This window comes from Ictidomys tridecemlineatus, chromosome 11 (genome assembly GCF_052094955.1).
Source record: "Ictidomys tridecemlineatus isolate mIctTri1 chromosome 11, mIctTri1.hap1, whole genome shotgun sequence".
Classification (NCBI taxonomy): Eukaryota; Metazoa; Chordata; class Mammalia; order Rodentia; family Sciuridae; genus Ictidomys; species Ictidomys tridecemlineatus.
The window spans coordinates 22,223,477-22,244,026 of record NC_135487.1 but is presented as its reverse complement, the minus strand read 5'-3'; the positions used below and the strand labels follow the sequence as shown (position 1 = coordinate 22,244,026).

Here is a 20,550-nt window from a genome sequence, read left to right as displayed (position 1 = left end):
AGCCCCAGGTAATGTCTTTCTAATGTGTGCACTCTATAGGGACTCCAGGGTACAGCAGCTCTGAGAACCAGGATACATACAAGAGAGAGGGACAAGAAAGACTGATAAAGACAACCAACAATGATAGCATCTAGTGGGTGTAAAGTAGCATCTCACGTTGGCTTTGATTTGCATTTACCCTATAAGTAATAATGGTGAGCATCTTTACAGGTGCTCATCGGCCATTTGTATGTCTTTTTATTAGAGAAATATCTACTCAAATTCTTTGACCATGTTTAACTAAATTATGCCTTTTTTATTGTTTCATTGTAAGAGTTCTTTAAATTTTTCAGACCCTTACCAAACATGTGCCTTGCAGAGATTTTATCTCATTCTATGGGTTTTTACATTCTTTTTTTTTGGAGGGGGGGCGGGGTACCAGGGATTGAACTCAGGAGCACCCGACCACTGAGCCACATCCCCAGTCTTATTTTGTATAATTTTTAGAGACAGGGTCTCACTGAGTTGCTTTAGCACCTCACCATTGCTGAAGCTGGCTTTGAACTCGAGATTCTCCCGTCTCAGCCTCCAAAGTCGCTAGGATTACAGGTGTGCACCACTGCACTTGGCTCACATGCTTTTTTTTTTTTTTTTTTGGTGGGGGAGCAGTGCTGGGGATGGAATGCAGGGCCTTGTACATGCTAGGCAAGTGCTCTACCACTGAGCTACATTCCCTGGCCTTATTTTGGCTTTTCCAAAGATTAACTACCTTGCTCAGAGATGACCATAAATGCAGAGACTTTCTAAATGGCTGGAAGGTTCTGTGGCTGGTGGGAATCACCAGCTCACATGAAAATAGAATCCTAGGGGCAGCTGGATAGAAGAGAGGTACCTTTGGGTTGAAGCCCTCTTTGCTGCCTACAGGTAGCCTTATACATGGTAACACACCCCTCCCCCACCCCCAGGGGAAACTGAGGATGCAGGTTATCTCTGGGATCACACCAGTGGGAAGATCCCCACTTCCCTGTCCAAGCCCTGTTGTTCTCTGCCTTTTGACAACCATTCCTAAGCAGGATCTAAAAGTCCTTTACTCTCTCTGTAGAAAACTAGTCTGTGTGGCAAGGCCTTAATGGGGATGTGGCTCAATGACAAAGTGCCCTTAGGTTCAGTTCCCAGCAGAAAGGGGTCTGGGAGGCGCGGGAGAGTGAAAGAAAGAGGAGGAAGGAAGGAAGGAAGGAAAAAAAACCAGTCTGTAATCACCTGTGTTTTAGTTTTCTCTAAGTGCTACCAGCCCAGCTTTAATTCAGTAGGAGAAATATGTTCAAAATTCTCTGACAATACCTCAGAGGACAGAGAAGGGAAAGACAAGCTGCTTTACCCTTACATTACGTAATATCAGGAGCTGCCCCTGCCAGAAGAGCCCGGGGGCGGGGCACTTACGCTCAGGGCGTGGCTCCGCAGGTGCTCCTGCCTGGTGAACCTCTTCCCGCAGGTCTCGCACGGGTAGGGCCGCTCGCCAGTGTGCGAGCGGATGTGCCGCTTGAGGATGCCCTTCTGTTTGGCAGTGTAAGGGCAGAAAGGACACTTGTGCAGCTTGATGGGGACGACCAACACGTCACCTGTAGAACCCAATGGATTGATTTAGCGGTACTGTAAGCCGTGGAAACCCTGGCCACCCTCTGATGGATGGGATCCTGAGCTGGGGGATTCCACCAGCCCAGACACACAGGGAGGGTATCAAAACACCAGCCTAACTCCAGCTCTGGCTCCCAATGAGCTAGACGTAAAATGGGCTTCTGACACTAGGTTGCAGGAACTGCCACAGACACAGCTCTCACACTTCTCTTGACTCACAGTCAGAAATACATCCCAGGACACAGGTATCTTCTCGTGGAGAGCTGGAGATGCTTCCTGAAACATACTCCCTCTGGTGTGTCTATTCTGTTTAATTTCATTTTGAGATGGTGAGACCTTGTTAGGGACTGTTCCGTGTCCCCCCACAAATTCATACCTTAAAGGCTTAACCCCTAAGCTGACTGTATTTGGAGATAAGGCCTTTAAGGAGGTAATTCATGTTAAAAGAGCTCGTAAGGGTGGTGCTTAAATGATAGGTCTGGAGGCCCTAAAAGAGAAGACACTCGAAATGACTGATCTCTCAGTCTCTCTCTCCCCCTTATTCTGGTCTCCCCTCCCTACCCTAGAGCACACACAAGCCTGTGTGAGGACACTGTGGGAACTACCATCTGCAAACCAAGAAGACAGGCCTCACCAGAAACCAACCTTGCCTGCACCTCCTCCTTGGACTTCAAGCCTTCCAACTGTGAGAAAATACATTTCTGTTGTTTATGCCACCTGGTCCCTTATACTTTGTTATAGTAGCTTGAGAAGAAGACCGACTCTGAATTATCTCATTATCTTCAAAACTGAAAAAATCCTCAGGAGGAACAGACTTCTGGATCAGAATTCATGCCTGGACAACAGTTCCTAAGAATATCTTCCAGGAATATGGACAACAGTTCCTAAGGATATCTTCCAGGAATATGTAGAAGAGGTCTGCTATAATGCAGACCTTAAATTGTTTGAAATTCATATTAACTCAATATATCTGAAATCATCAAATACCCCGGAATACAGTTAAACCTTGCTCCTACATTTTTTCCCCACCTTGCTTATACAACCAGTAAGGTGATGTCATGGTTGTCACACATATAAAAACGGTTCCTCTCACGTCTTCTGAGTTGCACTTACTGCAGTATTCTGAGATTTGTTCCTTCTATTTGTGTCCTTCAGGATTCACAACTTTGGTTATCATATCCATGGGGACACTGGGGACTCAAACGTTTTGGGTAGAGAAAGCTGGGTTTAAGTCCTGGTTCTATCAACTATTAGCTGTGTGCCCTTGGACTTCTCACTCAACTTCTCTGAGCCTTACTTTCCTCATCTGTAAAACCAGGTTATGACTATCATTCCCACCTCATTGGATTGTGATAAGAATGAAATGAAATTTAACACCTAAAGTGCAGCACCTGGTACATAGCAAGCACTCATAAATATTAGCCATTTTGCCATCATCATCATTTCTTTTTCTTAATAATTTTTATACCTTTATTTTATTTATTTATTTTTATGTGGTGCTGAGGATCGAACCCAGGGCCTCGCACGTGCTACGCGAGCGGTTTACCTCTGAGCCACAACCCCAGCCCTATCATCATCATTTCTTTGGCTCTTGTGGTCTCTCTCAACACTGTAGTAACTCTGTCTCTGGGACCACCTCAGGACACCTAACTCTTCTCCAGCTGCCGCAAAAATATAGCACAGGAATTCCAAGGGAGAGCCCAACATCTTTTGGTGGAGGGGTGGATATATTCTCTTCAGTTTCTGGTTCCCACCCTGATAATGCCTAACATTTTGCAAACTATATGGGGACTCTAAAAATCTGTTTCCTAAGATAAAGCAGCACCTCATAGCTCAACACCATACATAGGGTGGACTACGATCTTTCTTACTGATTACACTGTAGGTCCTGAGATACCCGTGAAATAGGAGTGATAATCTGTTTCCTGGGATAAAAGCAGCAGCTCATAGTTTATCCTCCTGCCAAATGCCTTTGGCATTGTGCAGACCCCCTCAGCTTGGTCTTGGACTATACCCTTGATTATCTACAGGAACATAAAGTAAAATGGGCCCAGCATAAGTCCTGGGGGGTGGGATAGGAAACTGTTAACCATTTCTTCATCAGAAAGGTATGAATTATCTCAGTACTTTCCATTCTCGTTCATAATCTAACTTCCCAGTGCAACAACAGTTCCCTTGAATGCATATTACGTCCTAGGTGCCATGTTTCCAGACATGTGAATGTACCTATACAATACCATGTAACACATGTAAAGTTCAAAGTGTTGAAGAAATATAGATAAGAAAGTCATGATTCTCTCTAGGAATTCAGAGGCGATTCCAGAGAAGAGGTGACCTTTGAGCAAGGTTTTGAAGGATGAATGAGTTCACCAGAAGTTCCAGACAAAGGGATCCCAGGTAGAGGAAGAACACATGCTCAAGCATGGAGATTAAGGATCATATGGAGTATGAGAAGGGGAATTAGGAATGAGGCTGAGGAAGAGGCAAGAGCCAGACTGTGATGGTTTCATTCATTTGTTTATTCAGCAAATTTACACTGAGCACCAACTATGTGTAAGGCTTTGTCTTAGGCCCTGGGGACACAACCGTGAACATTAAGAGACAAAACTACCTGTCCTGGTGGAGCTGACAGGTTAAGGAACTGGGACTTTGCTCTATAAACATCTATGATTTTAGGCAGGGCAGGTATATGATCAGATTTTTCATGGTCAGATTTGACTTTTTTTTGGGGGGGGGGGAATTGAACCCAGGGACACTCAACCACTGAACCACATCCTCAGACCGTTTTTTATATTTGATTTAGAGACAGGGTGGGTTTCACTGAGTGGCTTAGGGCCTTGCTAAGTTCCTGATACTGGCTTTGAATTTGCAATCCTCCTGCCTCAGCCTCTGGAGCTGCTGGGATTACAGGCATAGGACACTGCATCTGGCCAGGTTTAATTTTAAAAGATCCCTCTGGAGACAGTTCAGAGGAAAGATTTAAGAGAGGCAAGATTAAAGGTAGGAATTCCAAGTGGGAGGAGATGCAGGTCTGCATGAGAGATGCCATGAACTAAACAGTGGTCCTGGGGTGGACAACTGAGGAGAAGGAAAACCAGCAGCCCCGATGACCACCTTGCAGGTGGGGACCAGGGAAAGAAAAGGCTCTAAATTATGACACAGATTGTGGGTTGGCGACTTGGTGGAGGATGGCGGAGTTGGCAGGGAACACGGGAGGAGAGCAGGCGCAGGAAGAAGCGTCTGCTTGGATTTCACTGTTTGAGGTGTGTGCAGAGTGTCCACATGGGGATGCCCAGGTCAGACAGGTAAATCTGGAGCTGGGGGGAGGGGAAGGACACAGGTTGGAGAGTCCTCCATGGACTGGAATGGCTGCCTGGGCTGAGCCCATGCTCCCCGCTGAGCACCTGCTGCCCCTGGGTCAGAGGCAGGGAGGGGCCTCCTGGGCTTCACTGCCCTTTTCACACTGTCTCTGCCTCCTTCCTTAAGCCCTGAGACCTCTGGAACTCTTGTCATCAGATGATCCCACTTCTGCCCCTCTCTTAGGATCACCCAGCCCTAGGCCATCCCATCCTTTAAAGTTGCAAACACTCGGCCTTCAGCAACTCTCTCAATTTAATCCTTGGCGCGAATACTGAATACCACCCTTATAATACCCTGGCCTTTCTGTCCCTTGACTTCATCTCCTCTTCTCTAGACCTTTGTTCTCTAAATACCTCAGTGCCCTGATCCTAGACAACCAATAGATCCCAGGATGCAACTTACCTACATATCAGAATTACCTGGAACACTTAAAAATATACTGATGTCCAGGGGCTGGGGCTGGGGCTAGGACTCAGCAGTAGAGCACTTGCCTCACAGGTGAGGTACTGGGTTCGATCCTCAGCACCACATAAAAATAAACAAACAAGATAAAGGTATTGTGTCCATTTACAACTAAACAAGATATTTATATGTGTGTGTGTGTGTGTGTTGCTAGAGATCAAACCCAGAGTTCCCAGATGCTAGGCAAGTGCTCTACTATTGAGCTACAAGTCCAGCATCTTTTTGGGGGATGTGGGGGGGGGGTAGTGGGGATTGAATCCAGGGGTACTTAACCACTGAACTACATCCCCAGCTCTTTTTATTTTTTGATACGGGGCCTCACTAGGTTGCTAAGCCTGGCTGGCCCCAAACTTGCAATCCTCCTGCCTCACCACCACCCCAAGTCACTGGGATCACAGGCTTGCACCACTGAGCCTGGCTAGCATATTTTTAAAGTGCCCCCCAAATCTAATGCACAGTCAGTGATGAGAATCATGACCCCAGTGCTTTCTAGCTAGTCCATACCTGAAACAAGGCAACTTAACACCAACAGAGAAAAATATACAACTGTGTGTTCTGATCTCATTTTTTGTTGTTGATTTGTTTGTTTTGTGGTACTGGGGATTGAATCCAGAGCCTATTGCAAGCAAGTGCTCTACCATGAACTACATCACCAACCCCTTTTTAAATTTTGAGGTAGCTTCTTGCTAAATTGCCAAGGCTGGCCTCAAACTTGCCATCCTCCTGTCTCAGCCTCCTAAGTAGCTGGGATTACAGGACTGGGCCATCCCTCCCACTTCTGATTTCATTTTAAATCCATGACCACTAAACTCATAAGATCCATTGGTTCTGCCCAGGCATCCTAACTGTCTCCCTGGTTCATTCACTCTTCCATTTTTCTCAGTGACTATTTTAATCCTTCCCTTTGCTCAAAACTCAAACCCCAACTCCTACTCCTCAATTTCAGCAGCTGTTCTTACTTCTTAACTCATTGAGAAAAAGAGACATCAAAAGAGAACCTCCTGCCAGGCATGGTGGCACTGGCTCCCAGCAAACGGGAGTCTGAGACAAGAGGATCACAAGTTCAAAGTCAGCCTCAGTAACTTAAGTGAGGCAACTAAGCAACTCAGCAGACCCTGTCTCCAAAGAAAGATTAAGAAGAGCCTGGGGATGTGGCTTAGTGCTTAAGCCCCTCTGGGTTCAATCCCTGGTACCAAAAAAAACCTAAAGGACTTCCCATGGCCTGCAAAGCCTGACCTGGTCGACCCTCACCCGGCCTCCTCATCTCTCTACACTCTCAGCCTTGCTCAGCCCACTAAAGCCACTCCAGAATCTGTGCTGTCCCTTTTGTTCACTCACAAGCATGATCATACACATGGACCTTTGCACTTTGCTCTCCCTGTCTGGAACATTCCCCGATACCTGTACAATTTCTAATCACTACATCTTCTTTCCAATTTACTTCCTAGGTGTCCTATCTTCATTAGGAAGCAAAACAATGCAGGCAACCAATGTAGGTGAACTTTCCAAGAAGAAGTGGGACATGCTGGAGCTGGGGTTGAAGAGTCTGGAGGAGATGAGATGACAGGAGGACCTTAGCTTTGACGGCGTCTGCTATGTCAGGGATGAGCAATGCATATTTGTGGTTATTGCAGCAACCTCCCAGGGTCCCTGCCCTGTCTCATGCCATCTCGTGTTGAGGCCAAATTAATCTCCCTGAAGCACATATCTGGTCTATTCCAAGCTCACAAATTACCTAAAACTCCTCTGTCCTGTAGATAAAGCCTCACTAAGCATTGAGGATTTCCTGCAGTCTGACTCAAATCAATTTTTCCCTGTCTCCTTCTCTTACTCTGGTATGCCATGTCTGTGGAATCTCCAAGGATTCCCAGTAAGAAATCATTCTCTTGGTAGACCACTATGAACACAGAACTCTCTCTCTTAGTGCCAGGAAGGGATGACATCATTTCTAAACACCTCTTATCTTCTCTAAAGACACCACTGGGCCAGGTGTGGTGGCACACACCTGTAATTCCAATGGCTCAGGAGGCTGAGGCCAAGAGTATCGAGAGTTCAAAGCCAGCTTCAGGAACTGCAAGGTACTGAGCAACTCTGTGAGACTCTGTCTATAGATAAAATACAAAACAGGGCTGGGGATGTGGCTCAGTGGTCAAGTACCCCTGAGTTCAATCCCTGGTACCTCTGCTCCCACAAAAAGACACCATTAGTTCTTTGAGGGCTGCATCCATGTGTGACAGCTTTGTGCCTTCATAAGGAAAGAGCTCAAATATTGGAATAAATAAATGAATAACCAAACAAATCAATCCCACTATGTACCTTGGCACTTGGAATAAATTCACTCTGGAGCTATGTTAATGAAATCAATACCTGGGTGACAACTGGCACTGCTGAGGCCCAGGTAGCTCCTCGCCATAATACCCTGCAGTTATAAACCTGACTTTCCATACTGGTCAAGACCAGACTTGAATAAAGGTGGTGCAGAGCCAAGTTACTATTTCTAGATACTCTTTGAGCTTATGGGAAGAGGGGCTAAAGGACAAAAAATCATGACACTGAAATTCTCTATCTCCTCAAGCCACCTTCTCAGTCACTTTAATAAGTGGAATAAAGCCAGCCCAGTTTTTTTTTTCTTTTTCTTTCTTTGTTTTTGGTACTGGGGATTGAACTCAAGGGCACTCTACCATTAAGCTACTCCCCAGCCCTATTTTGTAGTTTATTTAGAGACAGGGTCTCACTGAGTTGTTTAGCTCCTTGCTTTTGCTGAGACTGGCTTTGAACTCAAGATCCTCCTGCCTCAGCCTCCTGAGCCCCGGGATTACAGGCATGCACCACTGCACCCAGAGCCAACCCAGGTTTCTAGTTGAAGCTCTGATGCTTGATTACGGGTTCTGTGTTTGAAAAGTTCACTAAACCCTTCCCAGTCTCTGTTTCCCCATATTTCCTCTGCCAAATTCATGGGGGACTATGAAGGTCTCGTGGATGGTGAAATGCTATTTTTAATACTTAAAATCATGTTAATAGTTGTAGGATGAACAAATGGTATTTGGTGGTATTGGGGACTGAACCCAGGGCTTTATATATGCTAGACAAGCACTGTACCACAGAGCTATATCCTCAGCCCGTGAAATGCTATTATCATGAAGAAATGGGAATTCCAACAAGTCCCCACAGTATATTCACTGAAACAGCCCCTGTCTTAAACAAATGCTGGTTAAGCCAGAGACTTGGAAGACAAGAGCAGCAGTTTCAAGTTTTTGAAGTCTAGTTTTAATCAGACATGGTATTCTTGCTTTAAAAAAATAAAAAGAGGGGCTGGGGATGTGGCTCAATTGGTAGCGTGCTCGCCTGGTATGCGTGGGGAACTGGGTTCGATCCTCAGCACCACATAAAAATAATAATAATAAAGATATTGTGTCCACCTAGAACTAAACTAAACTAAAATAAATAATAATGTTTTAAAAAATAAAATAAAAAAATAAAAAGAAAGAAAGAAATTAACAAGTATCAAAATGGTCATTTAATAAGGAATAAATGTAATTGATTTCCTCTTTTTTTTTTTTTTTTGGTACCAGGGATTGAACTCAGGGGCACTTGACCACTGAGCCACATCCCCAGCCCTATTTTCTATTTTATTTAGAGACAGGGTCTCACTGAGTTGCTTAGCACCTCACTTTTGCTGAGGCTGGCTTTGAACTTGCAATTCTCCTGCCTCAGCCTACCAACCTGCTGGGGTTACAAGTATGTGCCACTGTGCCTGGCCTGATTTCCTCTTATTTAAAAGATTTTCATTGTTTAATACTGAAGGTCGAACTAGGTGATTCATTACTTCTTGGGGTTCTGAAGTCACCTTTCATCAGTAAAGTGGAAGCCCAGTTGATTCTGTCTCCCATAAGCTGGCTTGTGATTGTCCTACCTGTTAAGAAGAGTTAAACATGTGAACTCATTTTTCAGAATTGCTCAAGAAAACAACCAAATTCTCTTAAAGCACAAATGGCCTGGGGCTGGGGATGCAGCTCAGTATGCATGAGGCCCTGGGTTTCAGCTCCAGCACGGAAACACAGACACACCTACCAAAGGATGTGAGAAATTAACTCCCATGGAGCTAAACACTAGTTTTAAAATATTCTCAAGTAGACAGCACTTCAACCACTCATATATACTGAGTGCCTACTATGTGCCAGGCACCATATAAATCTCCTTTGCAACAGAACACAGTATCCTACGTCAGGAAAAAATACTGACAACCTTCTCTTCTGATCCTCACAATAACCTTGTGGGAAAGATAGGGTAGGAACGGTTCTTTCCAACTCAAATATGGCAAAACAGGCTCAGAGATTCAGTGATTTAACTAAGGTCCCATTGCTGGAGAGTGGAAAAGAGGGGCTTCTTTCCATATCTACAAATTGCCCTCAACATGCCCTCATTATCCATGAATTCAACCAATCATGAACTGAAAATATTTGGGAAGAAAGTGACTGAACAAGTGCAGATTTTTTTCATTGTTTTGTCATTGTTCCCCAAACAATGTAGTATAACAACTATTCACATAGCATTTGCATTGTATCAGATATTATTCATAATCTGGACTTGATTTAAAGTATATAGGAGTATGTTTATAGGTGACAGGCAAATACTGCATCATTTTACATAAGGGACTTGAGCACCAGGTACTTATTATCTGAGGGAATCCTGGAACCAATCCCTCATGTATACCAAAAGAGGACTGTACTCTGGTTGTAGAGGTAAAACACAGATACCTGAAGAAACGATGTCCTGAATGGAGCAGGTGGTGGTGGTAGTGGCAGCAATGATGGTGGTGCTGGTGGTGATGGTGACAGATGTTGGCAGTGACAAACGACAATGGTGATGGTGACCACGATGATGGAAGAACACAAGGCACAGAAGATGCATGCTAAATGAGCAGCAGAGACGATGAATGTTAATGGAGCTCACCTGAGTCCTCTCCATACCAGTCAGTCTGGACGTCCATCATGGAACTCATAGCTACCCCTGCACCTTCCGGTCTTCCCTCCAAACCCCGAGGGAAGTGATGGTCTGCCTCGTCTTTGCTCGGGACAGCACCGTTGCGCAAGAGCGCCTCTAGGAACTGCTTCACGTGGTAGTTACTGTAAGCCAAGTCCATGGCCTGGCCGCTGGGCAAGGCTTCCTCCATGTGGGCCAGACTCAGGGGGGCGGCATACTGCTGCAGCTGTTCACCCACCTCCACCTCCACTTCAGCGGCATCGAATTCTACCTTGGGCTCTACCCGTTTGGGCAGAGTGGCGAAGTCACTATCAGTGGAGCCTCCACTCTGGCTGTCTTTCACCACCAGTTCCAAAGGGTGGCAGTCCCCGCAGTCATCGCAAGGGGATTCTCTCGGGTCCACACTCCCTTCTCCCTTGGCTGGAGAGGACAGCAAGCTCTTGGTGCCACAGGAGGTCCCCTCCTTGCCTGAACTGGGGCTCTCACTGTCAACCTGATGAGCTGCCGCTGCTGCTGCTGCTGCTGCTGCTGCTGCTGCGGCTGCGGCCACCGCTGCGGCCACAGCGGCCTCCTTCTCCATCTTTCGGCAAATATCAAGGGACGACCGGATATATGTCTTGCAGAAGTTCACCACGTCGTTCATCTGTAGGTAGCTGGCGGCTGACATGACTTCAATCACATTCTCCCCACACAAATCCAACTTCCCGGAATAAAGGAAATCTAAAATGGTGGAGAAGGCGTCGGAGGTGACGATGTCCAAGGAGGCGGTGCTGTGCCGCCCGCTGTCCTGGATATAGTGAATGAGCAGGGCTCGGAAGTAGCCGCTGTTGGCAAACAAGATGTTCCTGTGGGCCTTGAAGATGCGCCCTTCCACGATGATGCTGCAGTCACAGAAAAAGTCCCTCTTCCGCTGTTCATTCAGCTCCCCCAGGAGCTTGGCATAATAGGACTGCATCTCCATTTCGCCACCAGCTGCTGCGGCTGCTCTGAAGCGGCCTGTATCTCTGCCAAGATTTTTGTTTAAGTTAACTCATAAACTCCAACCTTACAAATAAGATGCTTACTATGTTTTGGCAGTCCGGGGAATTGAACCCAGGAATTCTCTACCACTGAGCTACATCCTCAACCATTTTTATTTATTTTTTTTATTTTGAGGCAGGGTCTTGCTAAGTTGCCCAGGTTGGACTGGAACTTTTGATCTGCCTGCCCCAGTCTTCCAAACAGCTGGCATTATAAGTGTGTACCACCACACCCGGCAAAATGCTCATTAAAAACATAAAATAAAATCCTTATAGTTCAGCATGATGGTGCATGCCTGTAATCCCAGCAACTCAGGAAGTTAAGGCAAGGGAAGCACAAATTCAATGCCAGCCTCAGCAACTTGGTGAGGCCCTGAGAACTTAGTAAGACCCTGTCTTGAAATAAAAAAATAAAAAGGGATAGGGATGTGGCTCAGTGGTTGATTGAACCTCTAGGTTCAATCCCTGGAACATCATCATCAACAACAAAAACACAACTTCTAAAATCACTGGTTCAATAGTGTCTTTATGACATGAATTATTTGGGATCTAATAAAATCAGAGGTTATCCACCGGGCTAAGGTTGTGGCTCAGCAGTAGAGTGCTTGCCCTGCATGTGCAAGATCCTGGGTTCAATCCTCAGCACCACATACATAAATAAATAAATAAGTAAACAAGTGAAAAAAATAATTTAAAAAAAATCAGAGGTTATCCAGTTAGGCTAATTGATAAAAGAAGAATAAAAATAACTATAGCTAACTGCAAGTGAGCATGATACTTAAGTGTTTTACGTGGATATTTTCTAAAAATTTTTATAAAAACCCTGTGAGTAAATACTGACATTGTCCCCATTTTTCCCACAAGATAATTGAGGACAGGAGATGCCCTAGCTATAACAAAGACAGGACCCAGAACTGGGTCTGTGGTCCTCCAGAGTCAACGTTCTTATGCCCTACGTTCTCCTTTCTTTCTTTTTTTTAAATTTTTTTTTTTTTTGGCAGGGGCTACTGGGGATTGAACTCAGGGGTACTGGACCACTGAGCCACATCCCCAGCCCTATTTTGTATTTTATTTAGAGACGATGTCATTGAGTTGCTTAGTGCCTTCCTGTTGCGGACGCTGACTTTGAACTTGTGATCCTTCTGACTCAGCCTCCCAAACCTCTTTGATTATAGGTGTGCACCACTGAGCGCCCCACATTCTCCTTTCTTTAAGGCTCAAATTACAGAAAATATCCAAATTTATCTGGACACGATGCACACAGCTGAAATCGCAGCGTCTCAGGAGGCTCAGGCAAGAGGATTCCAAGTTTGAGGCCAGCCTCACCAATGCAATTAAGGAAGACTCTGACTCAAAATAAAAATAAGAAAGGGCTGGGATTGTAGTTCTGTGGTAGCTGGATTCAATCCCAAGCACCACACACGAAAAACTACCCCAAACCTAAAAAGAACTATTTAGTCTCTAGTGTCTCAATATGGATTTTGAGATTGACAAGTACAATCACAGCTCACATCTTTTATCACCACTTTGTGGAAACATCTGGTGGCTTCCTGGGCAAGTCAGTATATGCTACCTATTCTAATAGTTCTGGTGTGGTTTTAGGCTCCTGGGGAAAACATCCTTTCCCTGTTCTTGGCCAATGTGCTTTGCATAAAGATGGTGCTATCCCCGGGCTCCAGGTGTGTAAGATGCAATGCAGGCTGCTACGATCACTGCATCCCACCCTCTGATCAGAGTGGTTGACTCAGAGATGGCCATAAGGCTTGGCCAGAGCCAATGAAAAGAAATAAAACATTTGCTGGGTTTTTTGGAGGGGGGGAAAAAAGAGCACTCTGCTCTATGAGCATACAGGATGTAAGAGACACTGCTACCATACCACCAGGGGAACCAGCCTGACAAAGACCACAGCCTAGTCAGCTGATGGAACCTGGGGACACCATCTGAGCCCCAGCTCAAGCTGTGCCAAGAGCCAATTAAGTCTCTTTTTGCTTTAGCTAGTCTGAGTTCGATTTTCTATTGCTTGCAACTAAAAGACTCATAATGGACAGAACTCTACTACCTTTGGTTGACTCGTTCCTATTCTTTCTTTCTTTCCTGGCCCTTCTCTGTCAGTGGAATACAAGCCCTTTGAAGGCATGTGCATGTCTCACTCACCGTGACAGCTCCTCAGCACCTGGCATAGTGTTTTGGTTACAGTATGTTTGCTAAGTTAAAAGGAACTTAACTGCTAAGTAGAACAAGTATAAATCAAGTTTAAGTCCACCTGGTAATGAAGACAGAGATGCTGGCCCTCTTCCCCCAGCTCTCCCCTTCATCTTCTCTCATCACACAAACCACAGAACCACCATAACTGCCCCTTTACCCACTGACCCTCCAAGCTCAGAGAAGTTCCTACAACCAAGTACAGTCAGCCCTCTGTATCTGTGGGTCCTGCATCCATGTGTTCAACCAATTGCAGATTGAAAATATTCAGGGTGGGAGGGAGTTGTGTCTGCACTGAACATGTTCAGTCCTTTTTCTTGTCAATATTCCCTAAACAATACCGTATAGCAATTATTTACACAGAATATACATTGACGATTTAATGGATGTGCATAGGTTATAGGCAAATGTTAGGCTTTTTTTTTTTTTTTTTAATACCAGGGAGTGAACTTGGGGGCATGTGAACACTGAGCCACATTCCCAGCCCTATTTTGAATTTTATTTAGAGACAGGGTCTCACTGAGTTGCTTAGTGCCTCTTCATTGCTGAGGCTGGCTTTGAACTCTGATCCTCCTGCCTCAGCCTCCCAAGTCACTGGGATTACAGGCCATTTTATAGAAGGGATTTGGTATCCTTTGGGGTCCTGGGACCAATTCCCTATATGCTAAGGGACAACTGTATATCATCTCCCTTTACTGGCTGGAGTCACAAAAGGCTACCTAGATCTGCTAACAACTCTTCAACCACACTACCTTTCTACAAATAGAGCTCAAAGTGTTTGTCCCCCAACCCAAAGACAAGGCAATCCCTTCTTTCCAAAAAGGTCTCTCCACCTGCAAATTAGGTCCCCTGAGGCCTACACATTAACTGCACAGACCTTACTCATAAAGACCCATCCAAACCTTCTTGAATAGCAATCTACATCTACTTTATGCATATTTACAACAAGGAATGTAATAAATTTAGAAACCAGAGAACCAATTAGGAAGGTAATGGAGAGGAACTTCTATAAACAGATCAACTGACAAACTTAAAAGTGAGAACTAACAGGGAAAATTCAAAAAGTTACAAAAAGTTGAACAAGGAATATTTTAAAAATATCAGCCTAAGGCCATTTAGCTAAAGGTATTAACAGATCCTACACATTCAAAATGGCCTAAGGACATCAATAACTTATAGCCCAAGGCTATAATTGATGGACTTAAGGCATCAAGAAGATTCTCCTTTTTATATTCATTTTAAACTCAAAGAAATTATACCAAAATTTTGATAATTTTTTCATCCAAAGTAGTTAAAGTCAACATCTTGGTTCAAAAACAAAAACAACAAAAAAAAAAAAAAAAAGGAAGAAAACTCTCAGATAGATGAAAAATTCTACTGTTCCCAAATAAATCAACCCTGAAAGTTGTCACAGGATGCAGGGTCATTCTCACCTTTTCAAATGACCCAACCAGGCATTCTTAGCAGTTCTTGCTATTGCCTTTGACAATTAAAATATTAAGGTAAAATCAAGATACAGAAAAACACCATATTTAGATACTATATTTTATTCTTGCTCAGAACCGAGAAAAAACATTTCAGATTGATATAAACCACATTTTTCAATGTGCTAATTCCCAGTGTTGGTGAGGATATAATTTGGAGCATCATTTTAGAAAGGGATTTGGAAATATTTTTTAAAATCTTAAATGAAAGCTGGGCCAGGTGTGCTGGCACACACCAGTAATCCCAACAACTGGGAGGCTGAGGCAGGAGGATCACAAGTTGCAGAATAGGCTAGGGAACTTGAGACTCTGTCTCAAAATAAAATAATAATAAAAAAGGCTGGGATGTAGCTCAGTGGTAGAGGGTTCAATCCCCAATACTTGTCAAAGAAAAAAAAATGCAAGCTGGGGTGTTAGTGAGGGCCTATAGTTCCATCAACTCAGGAGGCTGAGACAGGATGATCACTTAAGCCCAGCAGTTCAAGGCTAGCCTGGACAACATAACAAGGCCAGTCTCAAAGAAAAAGAAGAAAGGAAAAAAAAAATCCTTAAAATAATACACTTTTTATCACAGCAAGTTCATTGCTATAAATTTACCTGTTGAGATGTAGTCACCAAAATACATCAAATCATATATTCAGAGTTTTACGTATTACCACATTTTTGTACTATCACAAAAGTAGAAATAATCTGAACCTGCATTATTAGGAGAGAAGTTAAATCACTGCTATTACAGTCACACCACAGAATAGTAAGCAACTGTGAAATCTGACAGAATCAAAGTGGAGTCTTTGTGTGTGGGGGGTGTGGGGGTGGGTGTATTAGTGGAGACTGAACCCAGAGGCGCTCAATCACTGAGCCACATCCCCAGTCCTTTCTTTTCTTCTTTCTTTCTTTCTTTCTTTTTTTTTTAAGAAAAGTTCTCACTAAATTGCAGAGGCTGACTTCAAACTTGCAATCCACTTATCTCAGACTCCTGAGTCATTGGGATTTCAGATATGTACCACCATACCTGGCAAAGTTGAGTTAAACCTTAGCAAAATTAAATTAAATTAAAGTATGCCAGGAGAGTATGAAAGAGGGGATCTCCTGCTAATTCCTGATAACAAGAAGTATCTCAAAGACTTCTAGAACCACAATCTTGCACAAAAGTCACTGCTACCTTCCCCCAAAATGCCACAAGGACACATGCCCAACAACTGCCTGTTTAATATTAGACCAATGAAATCCTTGCAGCCAAGAATTATTGTTTCAAAATATGTAATTCTTCTCATTTTGTCTTTAATGACTAATCTCATTGGTTATATCAAGTTTACTATGGCATGTACTTTGCCATTGCTATGCTATTCTATTCCCAAATAAACTTAATCTCTAAAGAATCTCTCTCGGATGGCTATTTAGGTTGACATAATCATATAAGAACTATCTACATTTATATGAAAAGATCATCAAAATAAATTAAGAGATAAAAAATCAAAAACAAAATGTATAGTTTATGCACACGTGTGTATATACACACATACACATATATGTATATTTGCATTTTCTAGCATACATGTAATTTTTTTTCTGGAAAGTTATATGAGAAAGAGTTAAGAATGGATACCCTTGGGGAGAAGAACTAGGGATAAAAAGTGTGTCTGGCTGGGCTTGGTGGTGCACACCTGTAATCTCAGTAACTCAGGAGGTTGAAGCAGGACAATTACAAGTTTGAGGCCAGCCTCAGCAATACAGCAACTTAGTGAGACCCTGTCTCAATATAAAAACTATAAAGAGACAGTGAAGTGGCTTAGTGGTTAAGTGCTCCTGGTTCAATTATCAGTACAGGAAAGAAAAAAAGGAGAGAAGGAAAGTGGGAGGGAGAAAAGAGGGAGGGAGGGAGGGAAGAATGAATGAATGAATGTGGTCAGGGGTCCTTCACTTTTCATTTTAAATCTTCTTGACTGGGGGGTGTGTGATGTGCAGGCCTGTAGTCTCAGCTGCTAGAGAGGCTGAGGCAGAAGGATTACTTGAGACCAGTCTGGCAACATAATGAGACCCCCATCTCAAAATACAAAGCAAATCTTGAAGGGTGGTGGCACATGCTTTAATCCTAGTGACTTGAGAGGCTGAAGCAGGAGGATCCCAAGTTGTAGGCCAGCTTCCACAACTTACCAAGATCTTATCTCAAAAAAAGAACAAAAGCAATACATACAACATTGTAGAACATTCCAAATGTTCTACATTCCAAATGCACAGAAAGGTTTGTTTTTTGGTTTTTTTTGGTACTGGGGATTGAACCCAGGGGTGCTCTACCACTAAGCAACTTCCCTAGCCCTTTTTATTTTTTATTTTGAGACAGGGTCTCACTAAGTTACTAAGATTGGCCTCAAACTTGCATCCCTCCTGCCTCAGCCTCCCAAATTGATAGGATTACAGAAGTGTCCCACCATGACCAGATTCATTCTTTTTTTTTTTTTTTTTGAGAGAGAGAATTTTTTAATATTTATTTTTTAGTTTTCAGCAGACACAACATCTTTGTTTGTACGTGGTGCTGAGGATTGAACCCGGGCTGCACGCATGCCAGGCGAGCACACTACCTCTTGAGCCACATCCCCAGCCCATCATTCTTTTTTAAAATTAAAAAAAAGGGGGGGTGGTATGCTGGGGCTATGGCTCAGTGGTAGAGCGCTTGCCTAGCATGGGTGAGGCACTTGGGTTCCATCTTTGGTACCACCTAAAAAAATAAGTTAATTTATTTAAAAAAATAGGAAGAATGGGTATAGAAATAAGACGTTGGCAATCCTGGGAGCTGAATATGTAAGTATATACAGACTCTTTTTCCCCCAGGACCTTATACATGGTAGGCAAGCATACTATCTCTGGGCTACATTCCACCATTTTTTTTTTTTTTTTTTTTGGAGACAGGGTCTTGCTAAATTGCCTAGGCTGGCCTCAAACTTACATTCCTCCTGCCTCAGCCTCCCAAGTAGCTAGGATTATAAGCATGCACCACCACACCAAGTTTACAATACTTGTTTTTTTTGTTTTTTTTTTTTTTTTTTGGTATCAGGGATTGGACCCACAGGCATTTAACCACTAAGTCACATACCCAGCCCTTTTTTACCTTTTTTTTTTTTTTTTTTTTTTTTGAGACAGGGTCTCACTAAATTGCTGAGTTTGGCCTTGAACTTGCAATCCTTCTGCCTCAGCTTCCCAATTCACTGGGATTACAATTGTGCACCACTACTATAATACTTCTTAATTTGCAGAACAGTGTGATCTACAGGACTCCTTCCCAGAGTACTTCCTTCTTTCACTGGAAGATGCTCCTTTCAGAGTATCCCAAACCCATTTCTTTTGGCTTTCTTACTGTAAATATTCTTGATTTTTTTCCAAGACATTCAAATACTCCATGACTTTCAGAAAGACTAGTCACATATTTTTCCAAAGATTTCCCCAATTCTGCATTTGGTATGTACTTATGAAATATTTATTTATATCAATCCCACTTGCTCTGCATCCTTGGGACATGCTGAAGATCACCACTTCCCTTGGTAAAGCAGGTAAGGGTAGACTTCTCATTGACCACACTCTTAGAAGCACATTTACCCACACTCTGGCAGGGACCTTTCTAACCTTCTTTTTGAATTTTTTTTAATATTTATTTTTTTAGTTTTTGGTGGACACAACATCTTTGTTTGTATGTGGTGCTGAGGATCAAACCCGGGCCGCACACATGCCAGGCGAGTGCGCTACTGCTTGAGCCACATCCCCAGCCCCTTTCTAACCTTCTCATGGTTCCAGTTCAACAGTTACTAGCCATAGGTACACTGCTTGACATAAGGATGATGTCAGGAAAAGAAAAATTAATCAAGTAAAGTGCCTGTGCTCCATATCACCACCTGCAACACAAACTCCCATATGCCCTTGAGGGAATGGTAACCAGACATACATCTATCTTTGATCAGAGGCTAAAGCAACCTTGAATTCCAGCCCACTCCTGACAATATACTCCTCCTGTCTCAGCAACCTGAGAATAATAAAAACTTAAGTTGTTAGCATTTACTGTATAGTGTTCAGTACAAAACATGATACCACTACTTTATAAGCGTATTAATCTTAACCTCACAATAATCCAGTACAGTAGATGTTATCATTACATTATCTTTCTCAGAGAAGGAAATTGAGGTTCAAAGATACAGATAACACGTCCACGCTAGGAGGAACCCAAAAATCTGGAATCAATTGAATCTAGAATTGACATCCTTAACCACTATGTTAACCGATCTCCCCCAAATCCTCCTGGATATCCTGTGCTGGGTTGGGAAAGTCACTCCTTTCTCCGACACATGGAAAGGATGGGAACCACAGAGAAGAGTTTTCATTTGCACAGGAAGAATTTCGGGCCAACTGCATCTTTAGTGTACAGGCTAAATTACTCCAAGATAGGAGGACCCTCCGCTATCCAGAGCCTGACCGGTGGAGACCTCCCGAACCAGCTACTGGGCAGTCCAGGGCTCCCGAGGGTGGGGCCTCGAGGCCTCGCCCCTCCCGCAGCCTCCCCGACAAAGTGACCATCGCAGCGGCGGACACTGCCCCAGCCGGGCCAAGCATCATTCACCATCGTAATGAGTGGACGCCAGGACCCCGGCTGGACGACGCGAGGGACAGCCCAATGCCAAGGAGTCGGGTGGCTGTGCCGCCGCGCCCGCCTCTCCCCACACTGAAGGAGGGAGGGGATCGGCCACTGAGTGCCGGTTCGCGCCGCCGGGGTCCCAGGAGTTGCCAGGGCCAGGCGCTCGGAAGGAGGCTGACTGGATGGGAGCAACCCTGCCTGCAACCCACCCACAGAACTGGCCTCTCGGGGAGCCCCCAATGTTCCCCAAACCAATGACTGAGGCAGCGCGAACCTGCTTCTAGGCTCTCACCTTCCACCGGGTTCCAGCAGCGCCGCCACCACCAAGCTACGCGCACCGACACGCCCCCCTTTCATTCACCTGGCGCCCCCTCCGGTGAGAGGCGGGGCAGCTGGCCAATCGTACAGGCTATTGAGCTCAGGAAGGCGGGCCTTCGGCCAGCAGGTTCGTCAATGGCGCTGGCGCCCCCTCCAGAGGATGCGCTCTGAAGGCTCCAGTGCTCGCGGAGTGATGGGAGTTGTGGTCTCAGCTCTTGCTTTTCGGGGGAAGATATAGTGGACAAAACTACAAGTACCAAGATGCCAAAAGGGGCAAGAACCAGTGGTTGTAAGAAGCTGTCTCGGTTCTGTCTTTTGAGTCCCACTTGAGAGATCTGCCAAGTATCAGTCCCTTTGTCCCGAGATCTGAGAGCACGTCTGGATAGTAAGGCAGCCTGGAGCATTAGAGCTTTGTCCTATCAGTCCGCTCGCATTTTACTTAGGGCGCTCTCCGCAGAATTCCAGAAATGAGGGAAATGGTTTAATTTAC

General features: G+C 44.4%; 1 protein-coding gene across 1 annotated transcript in view; it reads right to left on the bottom strand.

Annotated features, from left to right (window-relative positions):
- Positions 1 to 20,186, bottom strand: part of Zbtb8b (zinc finger and BTB domain containing 8B) — a 30,067-nt gene extending 9,881 nt beyond the window's left edge. The window contains exons 1-3 of the mRNA XM_005317757.4: positions 20,035 to 20,186; positions 10,390 to 11,423; positions 1,420 to 1,598 (exon numbers count right to left, since the gene is read on the bottom strand). Of these exons, the coding sequence (XP_005317814.3) occupies positions 1,420 to 1,598; positions 10,390 to 11,423; positions 20,035 to 20,099 (1,278 nt within the window). The 5' untranslated portion in view covers positions 20,100 to 20,186. The remainder of the gene's footprint in view (positions 1 to 1,419; positions 1,599 to 10,389; positions 11,424 to 20,034) is intronic.
- Between the last annotated feature and the right edge of the window lie 364 nt (positions 20,187 to 20,550).